Source organism: Myxocyprinus asiaticus, chromosome 37 (assembly GCF_019703515.2).
Source record: "Myxocyprinus asiaticus isolate MX2 ecotype Aquarium Trade chromosome 37, UBuf_Myxa_2, whole genome shotgun sequence".
NCBI classification, from domain to species: Eukaryota; Metazoa; Chordata; class Actinopteri; order Cypriniformes; family Catostomidae; genus Myxocyprinus; species Myxocyprinus asiaticus.
In genome coordinates this window covers 10,156,827-10,179,809 of record NC_059380.1, presented here as the reverse complement: position 1 = coordinate 10,179,809, position 22,983 = coordinate 10,156,827, and the positions used below count along the sequence as shown (strand labels likewise).

Below are 22,983 nucleotides of genomic sequence, written 5' to 3'. Positions count from 1 at the left end.
GCTTTGAGTGTGTGTGTGTGTGTGTGTGTGTGTGTGCGTATGTGTGTGTGTGATGTGACAGCACTGTACCCGCGTCACCTGTGAGCGCTTGTGACAGCCCAAGCCACCAATCAGAGCGCTTACAATGCATTGTGGGAAATGTAGTTCAGATGGGCTGAAGCGGTAGAACGACTTCTTTTGATCAAAACGAACCATTTATATTGGGAATTTTATGTGAAAATATATAATACCTATATAAAAAATCCCATCCTAAATCTAATATTATAGTAAGACGACGCATGAACTTTTGAAGGAGGTCTTGCCATAATAATCATTGTCTAGTTTCAAGAGTCTTACCTCAAAAAATGCATTTCATAGTGGACACAATCCTTGTAATATGCAGAATAAGAGCCTTTTGTAAGCACTTATTTTTGTTAAACACTTATCACTCTTCTCTTTGTGTTTTAGCTGTTCTTCATTCCAAGATCATCATATACTCAACAGGGGCGGTTCTAGAGGGGGGGCCCCGGAGCAGCAGCCCCCACTGACAGAAGCCTGCCCCCCCCCCCCCATGTGCCCCCCAGTTGGAGGGGAGTGGTTAAAGGATGTTCTTCCCAAGCCATCAAACTAACATCATCAGAGAAGGAATGTCATTCCAGAGGCGAAGCTCATTTTCAGATTTTGATTGAAGATTACGAAGACAATTTTTTTCTGTGGATTAACTTGCATGGATGAATTGCTCACCACAAGACTAGTAATGTGCGCTAACAAAGTAAATATGATCAGTTTTGATTACATGCAGACTTTAAACGTAACCAGAGACTATTTAGCCTGAGATGGAGTACTTGCATTAAGCTGAATGTAAGAAATTGGAACACCCAATATGGCAGATGTAGAAAAGGAAGTCCCGCCTTACAGGTAAAAGAGCCAATCGTATTTTACAGACATCGCCTGTAAGTTAACTCGAGAATGCGGATACTCATTTGCTGGACCAGATGGATAAAGGTAATTTTTTTTTTTTTTTTCCTTAATTTGAGCTAAAGAAGCATAATTTATGATCCCATTGTTGTAATATTTTAATGTGATTTTAAAATATGTTATTTGATCATAATCTTGACCACCTGTTTTGGAGATTTCGGTCTTTTCCCATTCAAGTAGATTGGAGCTGTACTCGTGTGCCAATTCTATCCATAGAGAATAGCTCCCCAGGAGCGTTCACTAGATGGCCACCAAGTGGAGTTACTTACCTTGAAAGAGACAATTTTCACCCAGGTGTAAATGTCATTGTGTGACACTCGTTTCATTGGGGGAGAGGAGTAAAGACAACGCAAACATGCTTTTTTTGTGCGAACAACCCAAGTTTGAATTCGCCTTGTGTTGCACTCTTCTGCCCATCCTGTTTCCTGTCTCCACTCTTAATATTTTCTTATAATGGGGACTCTTATAATAATCAATAAAAATGAACAAAAAGGTTGATTTCCTCACAGTGATTTGTTCACGGTAAAGGTCGTGGAGTTCAGGTTCAGAAAAGTGTTTGATCTGGTAAGGGACGGTGTCTGTCGGTAGCGTGCGTTTGCTTCCTGGGCCAAGGCACGAGGGATGATGGCTTTTCTCCTGTAGCTCGGTTTTGTGTCTAGACTGTACCACTCCTTTTGCTAAAGTCTCAGGAGACTAAGCCTTATGAAAATTAACCATGGTTTTCCTGTAGTATTATTGTAGTGACCTTTCTTTTAATTTTTTTTTATTTTATTGAGAATCTACACTTTCACTTTAACTTCCACATTCTGTTTTGGAAGTGACTCTCACTTTCAAATTCAGCCACCCACTGGTTGGGGCTGGAGATTGATAATAAATAGGACTTAAATATTGATCTGTTTCTCACCCACACCAATCATATCGCTTCTGAGAATTTGGATTTAACCACTTAAGTCATATGGATTACTTTTATTCTGCCTTTATGTCCTCTTTGTACCTTCTGAGTTCTGGTCACCATTCACTTGCATTGTGTGGACCTACAAAGCTGAGATTTTCTTCTAAAAATCTTCATTTGTGTTCTGCAGCAAATTAAAGTCATAAACATCTGGGATGGAAAGAGGGTGAGTAAATGATGAGAGAATTTTCACTTATGCCATCCCAGATGTGTATGACTTTCTTTCATCTGCTGAACTCAAATGAAGATTTTTAGAAGAATTTCTCAGCTCTTTTGGTCCATACAATGCAAGTGAACGGGTGCCAAAATTCTGAAGCTCCAAAAATCACACAAGTCAGCATAAAAGTAATCCATAAGACTCCAGTGTTTTAATCCATATCTTTAGAAGTGATATTATAGGTGTGGGCCCACCATATCTGAAGACTTAAACTGGCAACGGCATACTGGTTGAACTTGAGAAGGCATACTGTCCTGGAAGGCAGCAGATGCCCTAACCTCGCCCCCATCCCTAATCCTAACCAAGACTAAGTAGCCTGAGAGGAATAATTTGGGGCCTTTCTCCCATTGCATTTTTGTTTCTGGAAATTGTTATCCATGTTTTCTAGTTACAACACCTGCTGTAACAACCTGTTGCACACAACGAATGACGAAACAAACACATCAAATCTGACGTGACCGTTCAAACTGAGACACATTTACAAAAATCTGATTTTAATCGGATTTCAAACCACCTATGAATGTGGTTTGGATCGGGCTTATAGAAATTGGATTTCATGTGTTCTGATTACAAAAACCTACATGGATTTGAGTCGAAAAAAATAAATAAATAAAAATAAAATTATATATATATATATATATATATATATATATATATATATATATATATATATATATATATAAAATCTGCATGTGTGAACATAGCAAAAGAACAGACTTTGATATTTGTTGAGTGTGTGTAATACAGTAATAAAAGATTCTGAATTACAATCAAAATAAAACTACATAATCTGACTCAACTGCATCAATGGAAGTTCAGACAGTGGATGGTATATTCTGAGGTTGCTTAATGTTGGACCACAGGGTGTCAGTCTTGATCTCTAGTTTTCCTCAAGCAAGCCACACATTTCTTATTTAGTTTTTGCACTCTTTCTCTCTCTCTCTCTCTCTCTCTCTCTCTCTCTCTCTCTCTCTCACACACACACACACACACACACACACACACTCACACACACACACACACACACACACACACACACACACACACACACACACATGGTACTCCTATTACGAGGACTCTCCATAGACATGATTTTTATACTGTACAAACTATATATTCTGTCCCCTAACCCTCACAGAAACCTTTTGCCATTTTTACATTTTCAAAAAAAACATTGTTTAGTATGTTTTTAAAGCCGTTTGAATTACAGGGACACTAGGGGTGTCCTCATAAACCACATTTATAGCATAAAACCCTCATAATTACTAGTGTGTAACCTAAAAAAAAGTCTTTGTAAACCACAAAAACTAACTCACACACTCACATTTTCGATGCCAAGGACCCATATATGGGTTCCCCTGCAAGTGACCCTCTGTGTGAAGTATCGGTACTTTTAACATCCCTAAGAGAAACATAGATTTTACTTCAGAAAGAGAACAACTTTTGAATTTGATTGTAAAAAGGAAATACATTTAAACTGGTTCTATTTATAGGTTTAATCATTTCAGAAATTCAAACTAGTTATGTTGTTCACAAACAATAACATTCTTTTAACACTTTAAAATCTCCAATACATAGAACCTCCACGTCATTGCAGTCCATTCGAAGCAACTGAACTAGGCAAGCATGCACGGTTGCAAAGCTGAACTCGCAATGGCCCAAAAACAAAGCACTAAATACATAAAAAATGTTCACCATGCTAAAAGCTATTCCATCTACTAAGCAGTTTAAATTACACCACCCCAGAGTTGACCACTGCATTTACTTCAGTGTTTTTATGAATACTCACAAATTTGCAGCTGGATGGAATAAGATCTGCATAAAGATCGTAACAGGGTTAATCTGAGCGCAGACATTCTGTCAGTACAAAACGAAAAGCAGTTCTTCAACAGCTGAAAAGTTAGTAATGTGGCCGTCTAGTGCAGGGGTTCTTAAACTTTCTCAGCCCAGGGCCCAAATAAGAAATTTAGCATTTTCATGCAGGACCGTGCAATAAGCTGTATTTATTATATCTGTTAAATTATATGCTTTTTTGACCCCCCCCCCCCCCAAAAAAAAAAAACAATTGTGATACACAGTACAGTAGACAGATTCTTTTAAAAATCATACTTTCAAAGACTTAAAAAGTCTGGAATCAAATATCACTTAACATGATGCTTTGAGCTTCCTCGATACATCATATTTTGTAACCTCTACAAAAATGTACAGAGGCTTTTATAGTTTATGCCAAAAATGTGGTAACTTGGTATCAATTAATTGGATAAATCATCTATTCATGTTAAAGGGAGAACGTTTATTTAAATAAAACCAATGCATTTCGGCTCACAGGCCTTCATCAGGGTTAACAAGTTTCTCTTGGTTCCCAAGGTTCCCTTGTTAACCCTGATGAAAAAAAGTCCTTTGTGTCAAAATGTATTGGTTTTATTTAAATACATTTTCTCCCTTTAACAAGAGTTGCTGGATGTATCCACTTCATTTGTACTTTGCTATGTCCATGCACCTTGTTTGTTGGTGAAGTTGCACCAGACACATTACCAAAATCTACGTAACTTGTTATCAGTCAGGAAAAGACAAAGATTCTGTAAGCTTTACTACACAGTTTGGAGGTCATACCACACGAATGTAAAAGTTTATTGTAGGGCAATTATGGCAAAAACTATGGTTACGCCCAAGGGCGTAGATTTGGCTTGAACACTGGGGGGTTGCAGCATGAAGCGTTTACATATTTCCATCGAATATATAATGGGGGGGGGGGGGTTAATTATTGGGTTAATTACTCAAAGCTTCTGTAGACGGTTCAATAAACTGCCATCTGGTGATGAATGCACCCAGTAAGCCTCTATGGCTGACAATGTTATTTGGTTTAGAAGAAATAACATTTAATATCAACGCTATACAGTAAGCGCTGGGCAGATTACTTGTGAATTGTAATCCGGTACTGATTACAAACTACATGGCAAAAATATATAATCAGTAATGTAATCTTGCAGATTACATTTTGGGGTAATATAATCCGATTACTTTTGGATTACTTTCAACCCAATTTTATCTTATTTTATGTCACATGCATTTGAGTAGGATAATCATTTTAACATAAAATTACAAAGAGGAAGAAAATGTATTCCATTATTTATTACTAACAAAAAGAGTCTCACAAAAAGAGTTCCTTATGACATTTTTTAAATGTGCATTAAACATTACATGAATGAAATAAACATTAAATCTAACAGCAATGACAGTGCATGGCCGAAGTTTATAATTCAAAACAGACATCAAGTTCATTTTAAGTGTCATAAAACAATAGTAACATTACGAACATTAATGACCATAAAAACAACTGCAATGACTTTACTAGGTTAAGGCTTTCATCTAAAAACACTGAAACACTGTTAACCCTTAGTGCTTACTGATAGTCCATCATATTCCAGAGTTGAGGTGCAACATATTATCTTTTGAACAGCAAGAATATTCTAAAAGAGCAGAATATTTTAAAACAGTTCCACCAAGTCACACAAGGAAAAATTGTGGCAAGTTTCATGCAGTGGACTCCACTTCATCAGAAGCAACAGTAGAGCGATGGGCTTTGTTTAATTTTTCTGCATATTTTGCAGTTTAACTATTTTGTACCCTTAGAGATACAATAGATCCTTCGAAGCAATTAAGTTCAATGTGTGAGCTGCACACCATTGGTGTAATTTCATTCTTAAAAATGAAATTATCTCTATAGATCCATTGGTTAAATGCTAAGGTAGACCTCTCCATCTTCACCGGCTAGTAGCGAGTGTCAGTTCTGAGTGCAATACACCCGACCATCCCTCTCTCTTCCTAAAACACTCAAAGATTTACCGAATGTTTATCAGCAGTGTGCTGATTTAGAATAAAAAAATGTAAAGATTGAAAAAAGAGAATTATTAGGATGATCAATAAATTATTAACAATTTACTGCCGTTGCTTTGTTAATATGTAATCATGTAATCTATAAAAAAGTAACTGTAGTCCAATTACGAGTATTTTAAAATGTAATTAATCCAATTACAAGTACTTTATTTTTGTAATCTGATTATGTAATCCAAATTACATGTAATCTGTTACTACCCAGCACTGAGTATGCCATTTTCATGTTTTGTTCACTTAAATGTTTACAAATACCCCGGAATCCAAGGCTCAAGCAAGGGCTTCGTTTATAAATTACAAATAAATTACAGTTATGTTAAAATGTAAAAACCACATGAGAGTAAATTAATAATTAACATATGAATGAAAATGAACAAGTAAATGTTTAGGAGAAAAATATTTTTGTGGGCTGGGCAGTAACATTTTTAAACTGGGAATGAGGGGAGTGTGCTTATGTGACTGAACTGGGATTAAAGCAATTCATGGGGACTTTAAGCCAGTGCTGGGGTTTGCACTTATTTTGAACCAGATACCGAAGCAGTCATGTGGTTTTCAACTGAATGAAGCTTCGGATATCACAGATCACATGGTTTTGGCAAAAACGAATCAAGCTCTGATACAGCGCTTCAATGTGAAATGTGCCATTATTTTTCCCATAATCTTCGAAGCTTCGGTGTCGAACATCCTATCATTACTAATGAGCATAAATAGGCACAGCACACACATATTTTGGGTAAAATAGTTGGTTTTGTATCATGTTAAACTGCATTGTTACTGTATTAAACTGTATATTTTTTATCTAAATTTCTCTCGCTTCGTCCGCCATCTTGGATTTATTTTTCTGCCGAGCTCATCACGGTGCATTCTGGGATTGCCTACCCGGAGGAGGATACATCCGATGCTACTTTAGAATTTGGCCATAACATGATATCTTAAAACCTGTTGATGCTCACTGACCCCACCCATGGGTTTGACTTTACTTTGCTTAAATTAGTTCACATTTACCATATAGTGTGCTGTTCAAAATTGTTCATAATGTTGACAAATTATACATAGTTATACTATGGGGGGGGGGGGGGGTGCGGGGGGCGTTGCATGCACATCAACAGGTTAAGAGGCGGCAGCATAATTAAGATACCTAGCTTTTGGAACAGCCTTCGTGTTGGGTGCACACCTATGATGTCTTAAAATGCTCTCTCAGGAGGATGCTCATTTTGGAACAGACTCTACAGTGCCTGACTACACTGATGCTCTCATGTCTGAATGGGAGCAAATGCCTACTGCCATGTTACTACTGTTAATACAGTATAGTGGAAAGCCTTCCCAGAAGACTGGAAGCTGTTACAGCAGCAAAGGGGGAAGTGATGCCTGGTTTTAAAATTAAATGTTCATCAAGAACATTTGGTGTCCACAAACTTTTGGCAACATAGTGTATGCACAGAGACATGAAATCTAAGCGCAGACACAATAGATTTCAGAGTGTTGGAAAGTGTTAGCCTAACATGTTTTGTGTTTTTAATGTAAATTTTGCTGTCATTAATTTGATTACTGTGCAGAGAAGTAACACTAAGATATTTGATGGAACCGTATAAACAGACATAAAGTGAGTAATGTCTCTCAAAGTGAGTTACAAATATTTAGCAGTTTGTCAGTTAAATATTGTCTAGATATATATTGTACAACAGTATAAAGATGAATGGTCAGCTTGACACTGATCTGATCCATTCTGTTGAAACTGTTATTCACAAAAGTATGTACTGGGACTATTTACGTAACCATAGTTTCTGCCAAAATACCATAGTTACTGCAAATATTGTAACTAGGGGTACTAAAAACTGTCTAAGAAATTTACAGAATCTTTTCCTGACCTATACCAGAGATTTAGCAGAGACGGGCCACTTCTATTAAAACGAATGAGTAATTGGAATGCTCAGCCAAGGAGCTCTGAGCGCCCAACAGTCAACGGATGTAGAAAGGAAGTCCTGCCTTACAGTTAAAGGAGCCAATCACCTTTTAGATAAAGACATCGCCTGTCAATCAACTCACACGCATCAAAGAACACGCATGCGCATTAGCTATACAGGTCGGGAAAATTTAGTTTTTTTTAGCGTAATGTGAGGTTAAGTATCACAATTTATGATTCCAGTATTGTCAGATTTTAATTCTGATTTGAAATATGTTCTTTGATCATAATCTTGACCAACTGTTTTTGAGATTTTGATCTTTCTCTAGTCAAGTAGATAGGAGCTGCAATGGCTTGACTGGAAATAGCGTCCCAAAAGCGTTCCAAAGATGGCCGAGACTTGCTAGAAAGACTTTGCTTATACCAAGTTACCACAGTGCCGTAGTAACAATACCAGTGGTAAAATTATGGTATTTTTGGCAGAAACAATGGTTGCATGATACATGTTTCTAGGAGTCACAAAAAAGTGATGCTTTCAGAAGTTCAAAGCATCATATTAAATGATCATTTATTCCAGCTCAAACTGGATGTAATTGATTTTATCAGTTTCAACCTAGACTTGTCTGTGTGCATGTTCAAATGTTTAATTTTCAGTTAAAATGCCTTTAAGTCTTTGAAAGAATAATGATTTTAAAAAAAAGTGACTACACAAAGTTTGGAATCACTATGAATTATTTTATTTTTTTTGGAGAGAAAATGGTAATTTTATTTACCAAGGATACTTTAAACTGATCAGAAAATACAGTAATAATTTATAATATTATAAATGACTATTTCTGTTTGAATAAATGCTGTGTTCTTCAAACTTTGTTCATCCCGCTCCACTTAGAACAATGACACCTTAGGCATTCTTACAGTTTTGAAGCAGTTTATCAAGACATTCATGCTATGTAGCACTTTCCAAAGATGTAGTTGCTTTGCAGGGCAATTTTCACGCACCTTATTATCAAACTTGGATTTATCATTAATACTCATGTTTAACCATTTATCAGCCAATATTCCAGTTATTTTGCCCATTCAACCATTTTCTTCTTATTTACCAGTGTCAAATACAGACTTTTTTTCTTTTTTTTTTAATAAAGACTGCCCATACGACCAGCATCCCAGAGTTTTTACCTCACTGTTGCAGTCGAAACTGGTGTTTGCCAGTTTACTGTGAGGAGTCTGTTATGAGACTTTGATGGACTTGTCCTTTTGTTGTTGTGCATTTGGGTCATCTGCTTCACTTTTATCCTGGTTTGATATAGTTTGTTTAATTCAAGTCAGTAGTGTATTGAATAGCCTTCATCTCTCAATAAATAAATATACTGATTGTTTCTTTTTGGCCATTCCAAAATTCAAGATTTGACATAGATTGTGTTGTGACTTGCAAGAAAAGTGTAGGCAATACTTCAACTGAAAAAAGACACTGTAATGACCAAACTTCATTAATTAGCACAACCGTTTTCAACTGTTCTAATAATGAGAAGTTTCTTAAAGGAATAATTCACCTCAAAATGAAAATTTTATCATCATTTACTCACTCTATTGCCATCCCAGATGTGAATGACTTTTTCTTTTGCAGAACAAAAATATTTTTTCTCTGCTCTGTTGGTCCACACAATGCAAGTAACTGGTGATCAAATTAAATTCACCCAAAGATGAAAATTCTCATCTTTTACTCACCCTCCAGCCATCCCAGATGTGTATGAATTTATTTTTTCTGCTGAACACAAACAAAGATTTTTAGAAGAATATCTCAGCTCTGTAGGTCCATAGAAAGCAAATGAATGGTTACCAGAACTCAGAAGGTCAAAAAGGACATAAAGGCAGCATAAAAGTAAACCATACAACTCCAGTGGTTAACTCCATGTCTTCTGAAGCAATATTATAGGTGTGGGTGAAAAACAGATCAATATGTAAGTCCTTTTTTATTGTAAATCTACACTTTCACATACAGCCACATACTGGTGGCTGGTCAAAGGTGGAGATTTATAGTATAAAAAGGACTTAAATATTGATCTGTTTCTCACCCACACCTATAATATTGCTTCAGAAGACATGGACTTTGCCACTGAAGTCATATTGATTACTTTTATGCTGCCTTTATGTGCTTTTTGGACCCACTTTTTGGAGTTCTGTTCACCAGTCACTTGCATTGTGAGGACCATTGTTTGTGTTCAGCAGCAGAAAGAATCATATACATCTGGGATGGCATGAGGGTGAGTAAATGATGAGAGAATTTTCATTTTGGGGTGAACTATTTCTTTAAGTAAAAAGTTAGCACATTAGAATATTTTGTAAGCTTTATTTAAATGTAGTAAGCTACAGTAATGGCTGCTAAAAATAGGGCTCTGCCATCACGGGTAAAAATTCAATTTTTAAGAGCCCATATTATGCTCATTTACAGGTTCATAATTTTATTTTGGGGGTCTACTAGAATTGGTTTACATGCTTTAATGTTCAAAAAACAAATTTTTCTCAAACTGTACATTGCTGCAGCACCTCTTTTCAGCCTCTGTCTCAAACGCTCTGTTTTAGCTCCTGTCTCTTTAAAGCCCCCCTATCCGAAAAGCCCAGTCTGCTCTGACTGGTCAGCTGGCCCAGTCTGTTGTGATTGTTCAACCGCTTAGAGAGTGTCAGAAATGTAACGTCCCTTACCATAACTGAGTTTCAGCTTAAAGTAGCCCTTAGGTGGGCATTATGCAAATGTGTTACTTAGTGACATAGCTAAGTCACGGAAGTAATGGCTGGACTGCAAACCAGGCGTTTCAGGCAATTCAGGAGCAGTGTTTTCTGTGGGAGAGAGTAACTCCCTTTGGCGTGGACTTTGTGCTTTGTAAATTTGCAGACCTTTTACATGCACAAACAGCTATATTACACACTAAAGGAAAGGTAAAATCCCAAAAAGCATAATAGGGCCTCTTTAAAATAAGTGTAATTTCATAACAGTAATTTCAATCTAAAATACTACAAAAATACTAAAGCATCCTTGGTAAACAGAGGCATCAGTTTCTTTCAAAAACAAAAATGTCTTAACGATTCCAAATTTTTGAACAGTAGCATATCACGATAGTTTTAGGGTCGTGTCTAGAAGGTAACCATCTGGCTGGAAAAGTATCATGAGAGTCTCATTTTACGTTACTAGGTTAGGTTTTGGTGTACTGTTTCTGCAGGACTTCAAAACAATAAACACAATGTATGAATGTTGCATGCAACTTTCCCCAGCTGGGCGGTTCCCTTCTAGACACGGCCTAGTTTTAGTCATAGAAAAAGCATATACATGAATGGATATACCAAACAGTGAGTATTGCATGGTTTTGTAAGTGTGGGACCAAGGTAAACACAAAATGTCTTATTTGGGTCATGGTTCAAGGAAGTTTAAAAACCCCTGGTCAAGCCTTTAGTATTACAGTGGTCACTGGCAAATTGGACTGTCCTTCTATCCCATGTTTTGTTTGCCTAAAATTAAATATGATATCTACTCCAAGTCTACTGAGGTCAATTTCTACCTACATGTCTTGCTAGGTCTCTACATCAAAACTAAAGGATTAATAAAACCAGTGCAAAGTGCAAAATTAAAAGGAAGAGGGAAAAAAAAAAAAAAAAAAACAGCCAAAGGAACAAAAATAGCCAAAGGAACAAAGCCAACGCAGGACTTTATGATTGGTTGAAACAGGCCTGATTTGTCATCTACAAAGTTTGTGTGACTGACAAGATTAGTGACAGAGCTAATCAGTTTAATTATATGAAGATGTGGGGTACTGAGGGTGCCACCAGTCCATGAGGCGCACGCTGTGGACAGGGTCCAGCACTACCTGCACCCCCTGTTCTCCCCTCAGCTTCTTCCCTCGAATGACCGGAGAATCCTGGAACTCCAGTCGCACTCGGTGGTGCCTCATGTCTGTACTCACATTAATGGTGAACTGAAAGAAACAGAGTGAATGATTCATTTCCCCTTAAGACATCACCTTGACTTGCATTTCCAATATAAGTGAAACATACAATGAAAAGGAAAGTGGAAAATTCAGCTGGACTATACAGAAAGGCATCAACAGGCATGACTTCCACTTTCTAAAAAGAACACAATACTAAGGTTCCTTTTAGGTTCTAGAAAAAAAAAATATCCTAACTTTATATCCTTTAAGAGTTAAACTTTAATATAGAAATTACCAAATTAAATTAAAACAATGACATGGATTCTTTAAGTGTTTCTCAAGTATTGAAAGTTTTTCAGTATTTATTTAAAGCATTTTTAATTAAGTAAACACTTTTTTTGTTGTTGCAGTAATTACTTAAGCAAAGTCAAATATAAATATAAAACTAAAATAAGCAGTGAGTGGTTATTTTTTTTGTCAGTATTAGGGCAGTCATAATTATGAAATAATTGTACTATTTTTTTATAAAAAAAAGATTTGTACATATTATATTTTATGCAATAGTAAAATAGTTATTTTCTTTTTCACATGTTATTTCTAATGCTCTTTGATTAAACCCATGAGCCCTTTTTTCTCAATCATTTGATCATTCCACAGGAATAGAGCAAGCGTGCATCTCCTCCTCTGTGTCACTGCGACTGCGTGTCATTAACACTGCGTGTTATGAACAAGCTACTGTATGAACAGGAATATTTGCCATTAGACAATTGTTTAAAGTAAAGCTGGAGCGTTTGGCATTCACTATTAAAGTTTATATTTGTCCTCTTTTATTTCCATGGGAGATTGGCGCGAGCCTCTGCTGACGGCGCGCGCCTCAGAGCACTTGAGAAGCACTTAATGCGCACTTCCGGACAAGGTTGACATCTGCGGTGCGGCTCAGTGATGCTCGGAGTTCAACTGAATGACACACAAACGTGCTGTTGGTGATATTTATATATTTACTTAACATTCCCTTTTTTGGGCATTAAAATGTCAGTGGAATTTAAAGTGGGCAATAATTGGCGAGATCTAATAACTGCGATCAAACAATTATTTAATAATCGTGATCGGTCTAGTCAGTATTTTTGGTTCATTAATATTAGGGCTGAAACAATTAATGCAGCTAGATTATAACGTGCTGGCTCGCGACTTATTGAATCATAATATATGTGTCACTGTGCATTTCTTAACGTGAAGAAAATTGGCAATACACAGCTTTATTAATAAGAGAGCATTTGTTTTTTTGTGAGTTAAAGATGGATTGAAGTGAACAGAAAAGTGAGAGAGGGTAGTCTTCGCCCCGTTATACACTGCAACAAAATACGTTTTTGATTTGTTTTTGTTTTGGTTTGTTTTCCAATATAAATATCTAAAACTCCTTTAAAACAACATACATTTTCTTTAGCAGCTATACTGCAGAAGAGAAAATTGTTATTTGAGTATGTTGAATATTAAAAATACAAATATTTTAAAATATCTAAAAATCCTTTATTAAAAAAAAAAAAAAAAAAAAAAAAAAAGAGGCATTTACCCGAGAAGCATCATATAAGATATTTAGATTTGCTTTTAGAGAATAGATCTTGAATATAAGTGTATTTTGTCTTTACTGCACTCGCAGAAGTATAACCAAGTGAAAACACACAAATATAAGTGTATTTTGTATATATGTAAGATACATTCTCTTAAAGCAAGTGTAAATATCTTATATATTGCTTCAAGTAAATGTATATTGTTTTTAGACAATTTTAAATAGAAAACAAGGCAAAAACACTTGATAACAATAGCATATTTTTGCAGTGAATTTTTTACTGAATTAAACTTAAAAGTATTTTTTTTCCCTTTAATTCAGTGAATGTCATTTAGAGGTATTTTTAAAATATGATTTTGTCCTCTTTACTGTTAGTAAGCACGTTTAATACAACCTTTTAAGTCAGGGCACAAGCTGAATAGTTGGTTAAGAGCTAATGATTGTTGCAGTAAATCGCCGAATAATCATTCTAATAATCGTTAGATTAATCGATTATCAAAATAATCGTTAGTTGCAGCCCTAATTAATATTAACATTGAAGGTGCTGTAAGCGATTTTTCATGGAAAAATATGCATAAAATGTTCCTACTCCCTTAAAGATATTAATGAAATAAGTGTCCTGAGATATCTCACTGGTCTCTGTGACAGATGTAGACTTTGTAAACAGCAAACAAAAATGTGTCCGCTGACACTGACACCTTTCACCTATCAATCTTTTTGCTCGTTCTCATAGTATTGTATTTGAAGCAGATCATTCATAATGTTTGTCAGTTGAGGGTGCTATTGTGTCACTGTTGAATTTGACAGCCACAGGAACAAACAATGCTGCTCTTTTGCTTGGTTTTGGTCTCAAAATTATCTTTGGGGTCGGGGTTTTGGAATGTGGGGGCGTGGTTAATTAAACAGCTCAGTCATGTGAACGCTTCAGAATGCTAAAATCGTTTACAGCACCTTTTTATTTTTTTTATTTTATCCCCTTTTCTCCAATTTGGAAAGGCCAATTCCCACTACTTAGTAGGTCCTCGTGGTGGCGCGGTTATTCACCTCACTCCGGGTGGCAGAGGACAAGTCTCAGTTGCCTCCGCTTCTGAGACCATCAATCTGCGCATCTCATCACGTGGCTCGTTGTGCATGACACCGTGGAGACTCCGCATGTGGAGGCTCATGCTACTCTCCACGATCCACGCACAACTTACCACGCGCCCCATTGAGAGCGAGAACCACTAATTGCGACCACGAGGAGGTTACCCCGTGTGACTCTACCCTCCTTAGCAACCGGGCCAATTTGGTTGCTTACGAGACCTGGCTGGAGTCACTCAGCACGCCCTGGATTCGAACTCGCGACTCCAGGGGTGGTAGTCAGCATCAATACTCGCTGAGCTACCCAGGCCCTTACAGCACCTTTAAGAACATAACACTAGGCTGCATTTGCACTTCAAGGCCTATTGCCCGAATTGAGATCCAGGAGCAGAATTGAGAAACACTGGTCTAAGAAAACAAAAATAAAAAAAACTGGATTTTGCTGAGAATTTTTATGTTATCCTGTAATGCTACAATGTACTAATTATGTGAAATTATCTGATTAATGTGAAACTGGATAAATCATCACTCACCAATGTTAATGTCATGCCCATAACAACAGAAGTGAATATGAAATTGAGGGTTGTGACCCGGAGCAGATAACAGTCTGAGTCTGGATTAGTGTGAACGTCTTTATACTTCTTTGGCAGCTGAAGACCCAGGTCACATCCATTTTTGCCCTTGGTTGACTTCAAATGAAAAACAAATCATAACGGAATTAAAAAAAACAAAAACAAAACCACATTGGACCATTTCATATACTGACTTTATGAATGCAAATCAGTGAGCATACCAGCTTAACAAACTTGAAGTTGAATTCCCACATTGGCTCTGATCTACTTCCACAGACTTTGTTGACCCAAAACAGCAAACACTATTTGGAAGAGAGAGGAAATTAATTAAATACAATTTTTCATTATCCTCATGTTAAATGGGCTCAAAAGAGAGAATATTCCAACTGTTGAAAGTATGGCTACACACCTTGGAATTCAATAGCGTAGTTGGTGTAGATTCAGGCAGAGGAGGACTTTTGGTCACACGCAAGTTAAAAGGCTCATATAGATGAAAAAGTGAGCGAATCACACGGGCACGAAGACAACGCATCTTTGCAATTGAATCAGGTTGAAGGCGCTCGGGGAGGTCTGCATCAAGATTATAGTGCCTGTGGTAGGGTAAAAAAAAAATATAAAAATAAAAAAAAAAGAGAATAAAGAGGGAAATTATGGGGCCGTACAGAATTTAATACATTGGGGAACACAGAAAATAGTGTTGGGGAGTAACTAACTAAAAGTAGCAACACTTCTAACTTAACTACATGTTTTGTAGCATGACAGTAGTTCAGCTATTTTCAAAAGTGGCACTTTTCCTGTAACAATCTACTTTTTCCACTTCAACAATCTCCGTCTCTCATATTTACAGTACAGAATTGAGCAGTCAAAAACATTTGAGTGAATCGGTTCATTTAGGTGGTTCATTTAAATGAATCAGTTAAAATAAATGATTCACTTATATGTACCTCAGGGAAGTCCACCTCATCTTACTGAAATGGTATATTCTTGTATTTATGTTAAGCAACCTGTTCAAATAAATGATTTACTAAAATCATTACATTATATATTATATATATATATATATATATATATATATATTGTATTTAGTGTACATTTATGTTCCATGTAGTATACATTTGTTCAATGCTCAATTAAATTTTGTCATCCTTAATGATCAACATTATTCTAATTGAGATTTTCCAATTGTATTTGTGCCAGGTAAATGCTCTGACAGCAGAATGAAATAATATCATTCGAGTTAAATTACTAAAAATATGTCAATCCTTGCACAGCTTTATTGTAGTTAGCAGCTTTTAGTGTAGCCAAATATATATATTATTTATTTTTTTGAATGGGTAGCTTGACTGTAATTTAACTGCTTATTACAAGCATGTGATCGGCTAAGCAAAAAAGCAGGAAAATGTACCGGGCAAAGTGGGGGGCAGCGATCATCAGTTATCAACATTAGTTAACATGAACTAACAATTAAAACCACTTCTACAGCATTTATTAATCTTTGTCAATGTAAAAAATTTGTAATCAAATGTTGTATATGTTAACATTAATGCCTATAACATCAACTAACAATGAAACATTTTATATAACCAATGTAAACAAAGATTAATAAATGCTGTAAAATATTGTTAATTGATGATACTTTCATGTATTAACAAATAAAACCTTATTGAAAAGTGTTAACAATAATTCTACACAAACACATAGCTATTGTTGATCAGCACAAAACCACCCAAACAGTGCGCAAAAGTTATAAATATATAGCCAACATTTGGGAAGGGATAATTCTGACAAGCTTTGCGATTTGGATTGAAATATAAACATGGAGTCATCTCATATTGATGCTGTCATCTCAGTGTTTTCCCGCACACAGCCGCTAGATGGCGCCATTAGCTCGTGCAGTACTGACGGAAGCAGTTAATGCAGGCTGTTAAATGCGGAAATGGAACGCAAGGCTACGTCGCGATTTAAATTTTAATTCACTCCATAATGCTGCGGATATCATATCATATACCAATGTCTCAGAGGTCAATGTTTGCAGAATTTAAAGAGATTTCCCTCAACATGTACTGTTCCCTGTGCTGCTTTTACAACTGTCACGCTGATTTTTCCACATTAATGTGAAAATGCCAATGAATAAATGTATTTTACATGTTCTTAGGAGTGCTGACCCCTCTTCATTGTGTGGCTAGTATTATTTCTGGATTGTGCATTTAAATTCAGAATTTGTACAGAGAATGGTCTCCCAAAAACTCAATTTTTATTACATCCGTAAACCAAGTTCATTTTCCGATCTAAACGGGGGAAAATCTGTCTAGACTGAACATTTTCAAATGTCTGCACTGTTTCTGCAGGGTTTCATGATTATACAGACAAACGGCTCGATATATGTGAAGATAATACTACACTGTAAATATGACGTCAGCAACGCTGGAATTGCAGCTAGCGATTTTTAACCTGTCAGCAATGGTTCAAACCAGTTTTATATCCAACCATTTTATTTCTCTTGAGGAATTCAAATAAACCTGTCTTACTTGAATGAAGTTCTGACGGCAAGAATCAGGAGCCTCCGTCTTATGCGTTCTCAACAAAGTGTGTGTGTGACGCAGAAGCAGCGGTGAAGTTTGTGAGTGAAGTTGTTCTAAGGGAAGGTTGATTACACTTTTTTTGGGTGAAAAAACTTATCGAGAATGCACCGGACAGGACATTGATGATAACATAAACCCCCGATTAAATATCCCCCCCCCCTTTTTTTGTTTTGTTTTTTTACACGGATTTACACAATTCATGCGGGTCTCATTTTTAGGTCGGAAAAAATGGAATTCCGGAATCACATCCCTGTTATTAGTGGCTTATAGCTTGAGAAGCTACAGTTTCAAAGCAGTTCCCCCAACACTGACAGGAACGTCCAATTGCTAAATGCACTACTGACACTATTTTTGGACAGTCTACCTTTTGTAGAGTCGTGTCCAAAATGCAGCGGTGCACGTGGCGGTCCAAGCATTCTTGCAGATCAAAGCAAATCTGCAAACGTCTTCTGGGCGAATATATGCAGCAAGCACAAGCCAAATATCAACAGGATACTCCTCCCCATCAGTGCTTTCACTATTTTCTGGGATTCAAAAGAGACAGAATTTACTCAAAAAAATCTGACTAATATGTCCTCATCCTCAAGAAATGTAATAATATCAGGTAAATTACAAATTTCACTTGATGTAGATGATCTAATGCACATTACCTTTACGCCTCTTGTTTTTCTTTTTGTGGGACACTTTGATTTCATCACCTTCTTCTGTGTCTAGTTCATCACTGCTCTCACTATGGGCTGCATTATCCACACCAACTGCAGAGGAGAGCACCTCCTGCACAGGACCGTGGGATGCCTCAAGTCCACAGAGTAATTTCACTGAAACCAAACAAAGATGGGGATGTTTTTAAAAAGTGCTAAATGTTGCTGAAGTGATTAATTCTGACAAACTCCACATACTGGATCTTCTAAGCAGGTTTGCGATCTCCCACCAGAATCACCCAGCCTAAAAAGTCTAAAACAAGGGTTCTCAGCCCTGTCCTAAAAGATGTACAATCCTGCAGCTAATCAGTCTTTGGGTTCACTTGCAAATTACAGGCAGGTGTGTAAGAGCAGGGTAGCAGGAAGGTAGATCTCTAAAATCAAGGGTGAGCACTTGCAATCGGCCCCTTTTACGCTTCCACATTTGCACAGCGGTGGGTTTACGGTTGCAGTTGTAGAGTAAAGAAACTTCTGCTTTATTCTTTATCACTTGCAGCATCCATGGAGTGGAATGATTGCTGTTTTTAGTGCTCCATCTAGACAACCGTAACTCAGTTTTGAATGATTTTCCAGGGATGATGAAAACAAATTGGTGGTCTTCATCTAATTTTAATTAAATATAAATGAGTAATGGAAACGTGACAGTTAGCATTAACACTGTGCAAATGGGTAGCTCAGCAAGTAAAGACGCTGACTACCACACCTGGAGTCGCAAGTTCGAATACAAGGCATGCTGATAGCCTGACTGGAGTCATTCTAAACAACTAATTGGCCCAGTTGCTAGGGTGGGTAAAGTCACATTGGGTTAACCTCCCAACGTGGTCGCTATAATGTGATTCTCGCCAGGCCTGGTTCCAGATCAAAATCACTGAGGGTGCTTCTGAAAATAGTGGGGGGTGCTCTGTATAAAGTGGAGATGTATCGTAATTACAAATTTTTTAAATATATTAAATCATGTTTAAATGCTACTAAGACAATGTAAATAAAGAGTTTTTTTTATGTACAAAACATTTGCTTCGTTTTTTTTCACATGATCTATCGCTGAAAATGACGTGTGCTGCGCGTGCAGATTAGGACATAATGATTTACACAATCATACATGTTTATAAGTTTTGATGCAGCAATTGTGTGTTCACAAACTGCAGAGATTTTTGTGTGTTTGCTGGGATTCAAGGAAATCTGCTTGCCAATTTACAGTATTAGTCTTACATATTCAATTTAGCAGGGATGTACAATAATTTGGTACAGGGGCCACATGAGCCGTTAAGTAGAACATGGAAGAGAGAAGATAAAAATTTCTGCACAGTTGTATTTTTTATGCCCAGAAGTAGTAGTACACTCATGCACTCAATGAATGATGCACAATTTTCTGAAGTGCTTACTGATGAGAACATTCTGCGATTGCTTTAAGTTTTGCTGCTACTTTTCTATCATGTGTTAGTAAAACTGAATAAAGGCTGAGTATAATTATTAATTGTTTATTTTACCATACTTCAATGCTGTGCTAATTTAATATTCAATTTAACACTCTACATCAGGAGTCTGGTTTAATAGTAAAATAAAATATTCTGAAATTATAGATTCTAAAAGCTTATTTTAATGTTTGCCGCATAGTGGACAAAGTTGTTTTATTCTCAAAACATTATCAACCCGTTTACACGCTCATGGGTCATGATATGGGTCTCGTCAATGTTTGGCATCCTATTCAGCACACAACTGAATAAAACAGGCTGCATGACACTGATAAATGATTACTGCCAGAGTAACATTCACATACAGTTGTGAGGGACTTCAGGATATTACAAATAACACAAAGAACATTTTCCTCTCTCGCTTGGATTTGCTCGCATGTCCCCTCCGTGTACGAATGAGGATCTATTGGTATTTTACTAAAGTTCATATCTGAAAATATTTGCTCGGAGACTTGACACTAAACAGCACGTGCAGCCTTACGAATGGACACGGAGTGTCTGCATCACACTTTTCTTTGAGCATAATATTGCACTTCAGAGCACTTTAAGGTTTTTTTCCAAAGAGGAGAGAGAGAGAGAGAGCACAGGCACTCGCATGCATGGTTGCCAGATTGCATAAATTAAGTACAACATAAGGCGAAATATTTCCTATTTGTGCAAGTATAAATCTCTGATTGGGGTGTTGCATCTATTATCTGGCAACCCTGAGCATATTAAAAGCTTGTGGATGCATGATAGGTCCCAAAGTCAGATAAATGAAAGATCTAATAAAGAACATTCATGATAAATCGACCCGCGGGCAGTAGTTTGCACTAGTCTGCAATTGAGGGTGCTCTGAGGTTCGTTTGAGGGTGCTTAGCACCCTCAAGCACCCCCGTAGAACCGGGCCTGGTTCTCGCTCTCAGTGGGGCGTGTGGTGAGTTGTGCGTGGATGCTGCGGAGAATAGCGTGGGCCTCCACACGCGCTACGTCTCCGCAGTAACATGCTCAACAAAGCCACGTGATAAGATTGACGGTCTCAGACACAGAGGCAACTGAGATTCGTCCTCCGCCACCCAGCTTGAGGCGAGTCACTACACCACCACAAGGACTTAAAGCACATAGGGAATTAGGCATTCCAAATTGGGGAGAAGAGGAAAAAAAAAAAAAAAACACTGTGCAAATGCATCAATAATGAAAATACTATGCTAGTAAAATTAGCTTGTTATTGCTCAGAGAATCATTCTAAGCGTGTACACTTCACTTTTCCCTGTGGACTGTAACATTTTGTCTGAAACACCTGGTTATTTAACACATGAGAAAATGTTGTACTTTAAACATATTAAAGTGCATTTTGTAATTTAAGAAACAGCTAACAATGTTGAAGTTTACTGGCAAGCTCAACAAAGGTAGTTGAGGTTTATTGTCAAGTTCAACAAAGGCAGTTGAATTTATCAACAATGACAAGAATGTAGGTGGAAGTTCCAGCTATCAGAGTCAGAAATGATGACACAAGGACATGTGAAAAAGTCATATTACTTTATATCTCATATTTTACCTTCTTTTTCAATTGCATTAACGACAGCCTTTTTAACTCTTCCCGACTTCACGATGGCAGGATCTGCGTTGGCATAGTCAGCCACAGTAACTGTGAGAAAAGATGATCAATAATAAGATTTTTACCAAGGACACATACAATGTGGAACTTTCAATGAGGTTGAATCATTAAAGTAATGCTCTGGGTTCAATACAAGTTAAACTCAAATGACAGCATTTGCGCCATAATGTTGATTACCACAAATTTTTGACTCGTCTCTCCTTTTTTAAAAATTACAAATATTTTACAGTGGGGGGGTGGGGGTTACAGTGAGGCACTTACAATATAAGTGAATGGTTCCAATCGGTAAACGTTAAAATACTCACGGTTTCAAAAGTACAGCCACAGGACGTAAACAGCATGCGTGTTAACGTGATAAAATCGATTACTAAACATATCCAGTTTTACAATTTCGTTGCCATGACGACGTAACGCCGCAATCCCTGTAATTTAGTAGTCCGCCGCAAAAACAACAATTTAAACAACTTCACAGCTCAAAAAATAAACGAGTTTTAACAGAAGAATTCATTTAAGTGCTTTAATAAAATGATAAGCTTCACATTTCTTCCTTTAAACCTTTCACAATTTGGCCCCGTTCACTTCCATTGCAAGTGCCTCCCTGTAAACTCCTCGATTTTTGCTTTTTGTTTTTAAAGAAAAGGAGGCATAATGTCGATTTGTGGAAATCAACATTATGCCAAAAATGCAGTCGACTGAGCTTAATTTGTATTGAACCTGGAATATTCCTTTAAGGAAACGAACAGTGATGCATTTTTTAAAACGTAAAATACTTCATTTCGACCATGTAACAGTATATTTACATAAATGGACTTTGGCTGTGAAGGCATCACAGTACACATCATGATAACATCAGCCCGCCTAGCTCAATTACCTGACTCAGAGCAAACATCCTCGGCTCTAAATTTCAGCCGTTTTCGGTTCCCTTTCTTGGGCATGACGTCAGCGGGGGTCTGTGGCCGTTTATCGACGCTGTGTGCCCTGCCATCTTCCCAGCAGAGGTAACGAAAAACCGATGAAAATAAGGGTGAAATTAAAGAAAGCTCCTCCAGGATCTTCAGCCATCATGGCACTGACGCTCAAGGTTGCGTCCTTTCTCGCGAGATTTTAGTGAGCAAAGCGTCACCAGACCTCATATGCGAGACGATTCGTCCAATCAGGCACAGTATATCCATAACCGATGGCTTGTGAGGAAAAAATATGACGTCATCTCAGCTGTTTCTATCTTTTTTTTAATTTTTATTTATTTACTGTCTTGAAGGTGTGGTCTTTAATTTCAGGCTATTTTTAGTAGTGGAAAGAAATAGTTTTGTGGAACTAAAAACTGTCAGTATATTTAAATAAAGGTTTAATAAGCGAAACTGTATAAAGACTAATTGTATTCTGTAAGCGAGTTCAGTCCTTGTTAACGTGTCTTTCGCGTTAAAAAATATAATGCTGTATTTTCAAATTATTAAAAGTATTTACATTTCTTTTAGGTGTTATTTTCCTCGTGTTTGCGTGGGTACAAATATAACATACAGTACATTTATTATTATTATTATTATGCTGTTCTCTTTCTGTAAATAAAACGAT

The 22,983-nt window shown here is 36.9% G+C and overlaps 1 protein-coding gene across 1 annotated transcript; it reads right to left on the bottom strand.

Moving 5' to 3' along the window:
• Positions 1–10,884: 10,884 nt before the first annotated feature.
• LOC127428252 (transmembrane protein 183A-like) lies at positions 10,885–22,490 on the bottom strand. The gene is made up of 8 exons (XM_051676470.1): positions 22,283–22,490; positions 21,352–21,441; positions 18,292–18,459; positions 18,006–18,165; positions 15,469–15,649; positions 15,281–15,361; positions 15,021–15,176; positions 10,885–11,888 (listed from the first exon to the last, which is right to left on the bottom strand). The coding sequence occupies exons 1-8, from the start codon at positions 22,344–22,346 to the stop codon at positions 11,703–11,705; spliced, it is 1,086 nt and encodes a 361-aa protein (XP_051532430.1). The 5' UTR covers positions 22,347–22,490; the 3' UTR covers positions 10,885–11,702.
• Positions 22,491–22,983: the final 493 nt, after the last annotated feature.

What these genes read in the sequence shown, in the direction of transcription:
- LOC127428252 (XM_051676470.1), bottom strand. Translation starts at nt 22,346, where the DNA reads ATGCCCAAGAAAGGGAACCGAAAACGGCTGAAATTTAGAGCCGAGGAT. An exon ending in GAAAAACAAGAGGCGTAAAG is followed by an intron (nt 18,166 to 18,291) that starts GTAATGTGCATT and finishes TTTGAATCCCAG; the next exon opens with AAAATAGTGAAAGCACTGAT. An exon ending in ACTTCAAGTTTGTTAAGCTG is followed by an intron (nt 15,177 to 15,280) that starts GTATGCTCACTG and finishes TTTCATTTGAAG; the next exon opens with TCAACCAAGGGCAAAAATGG.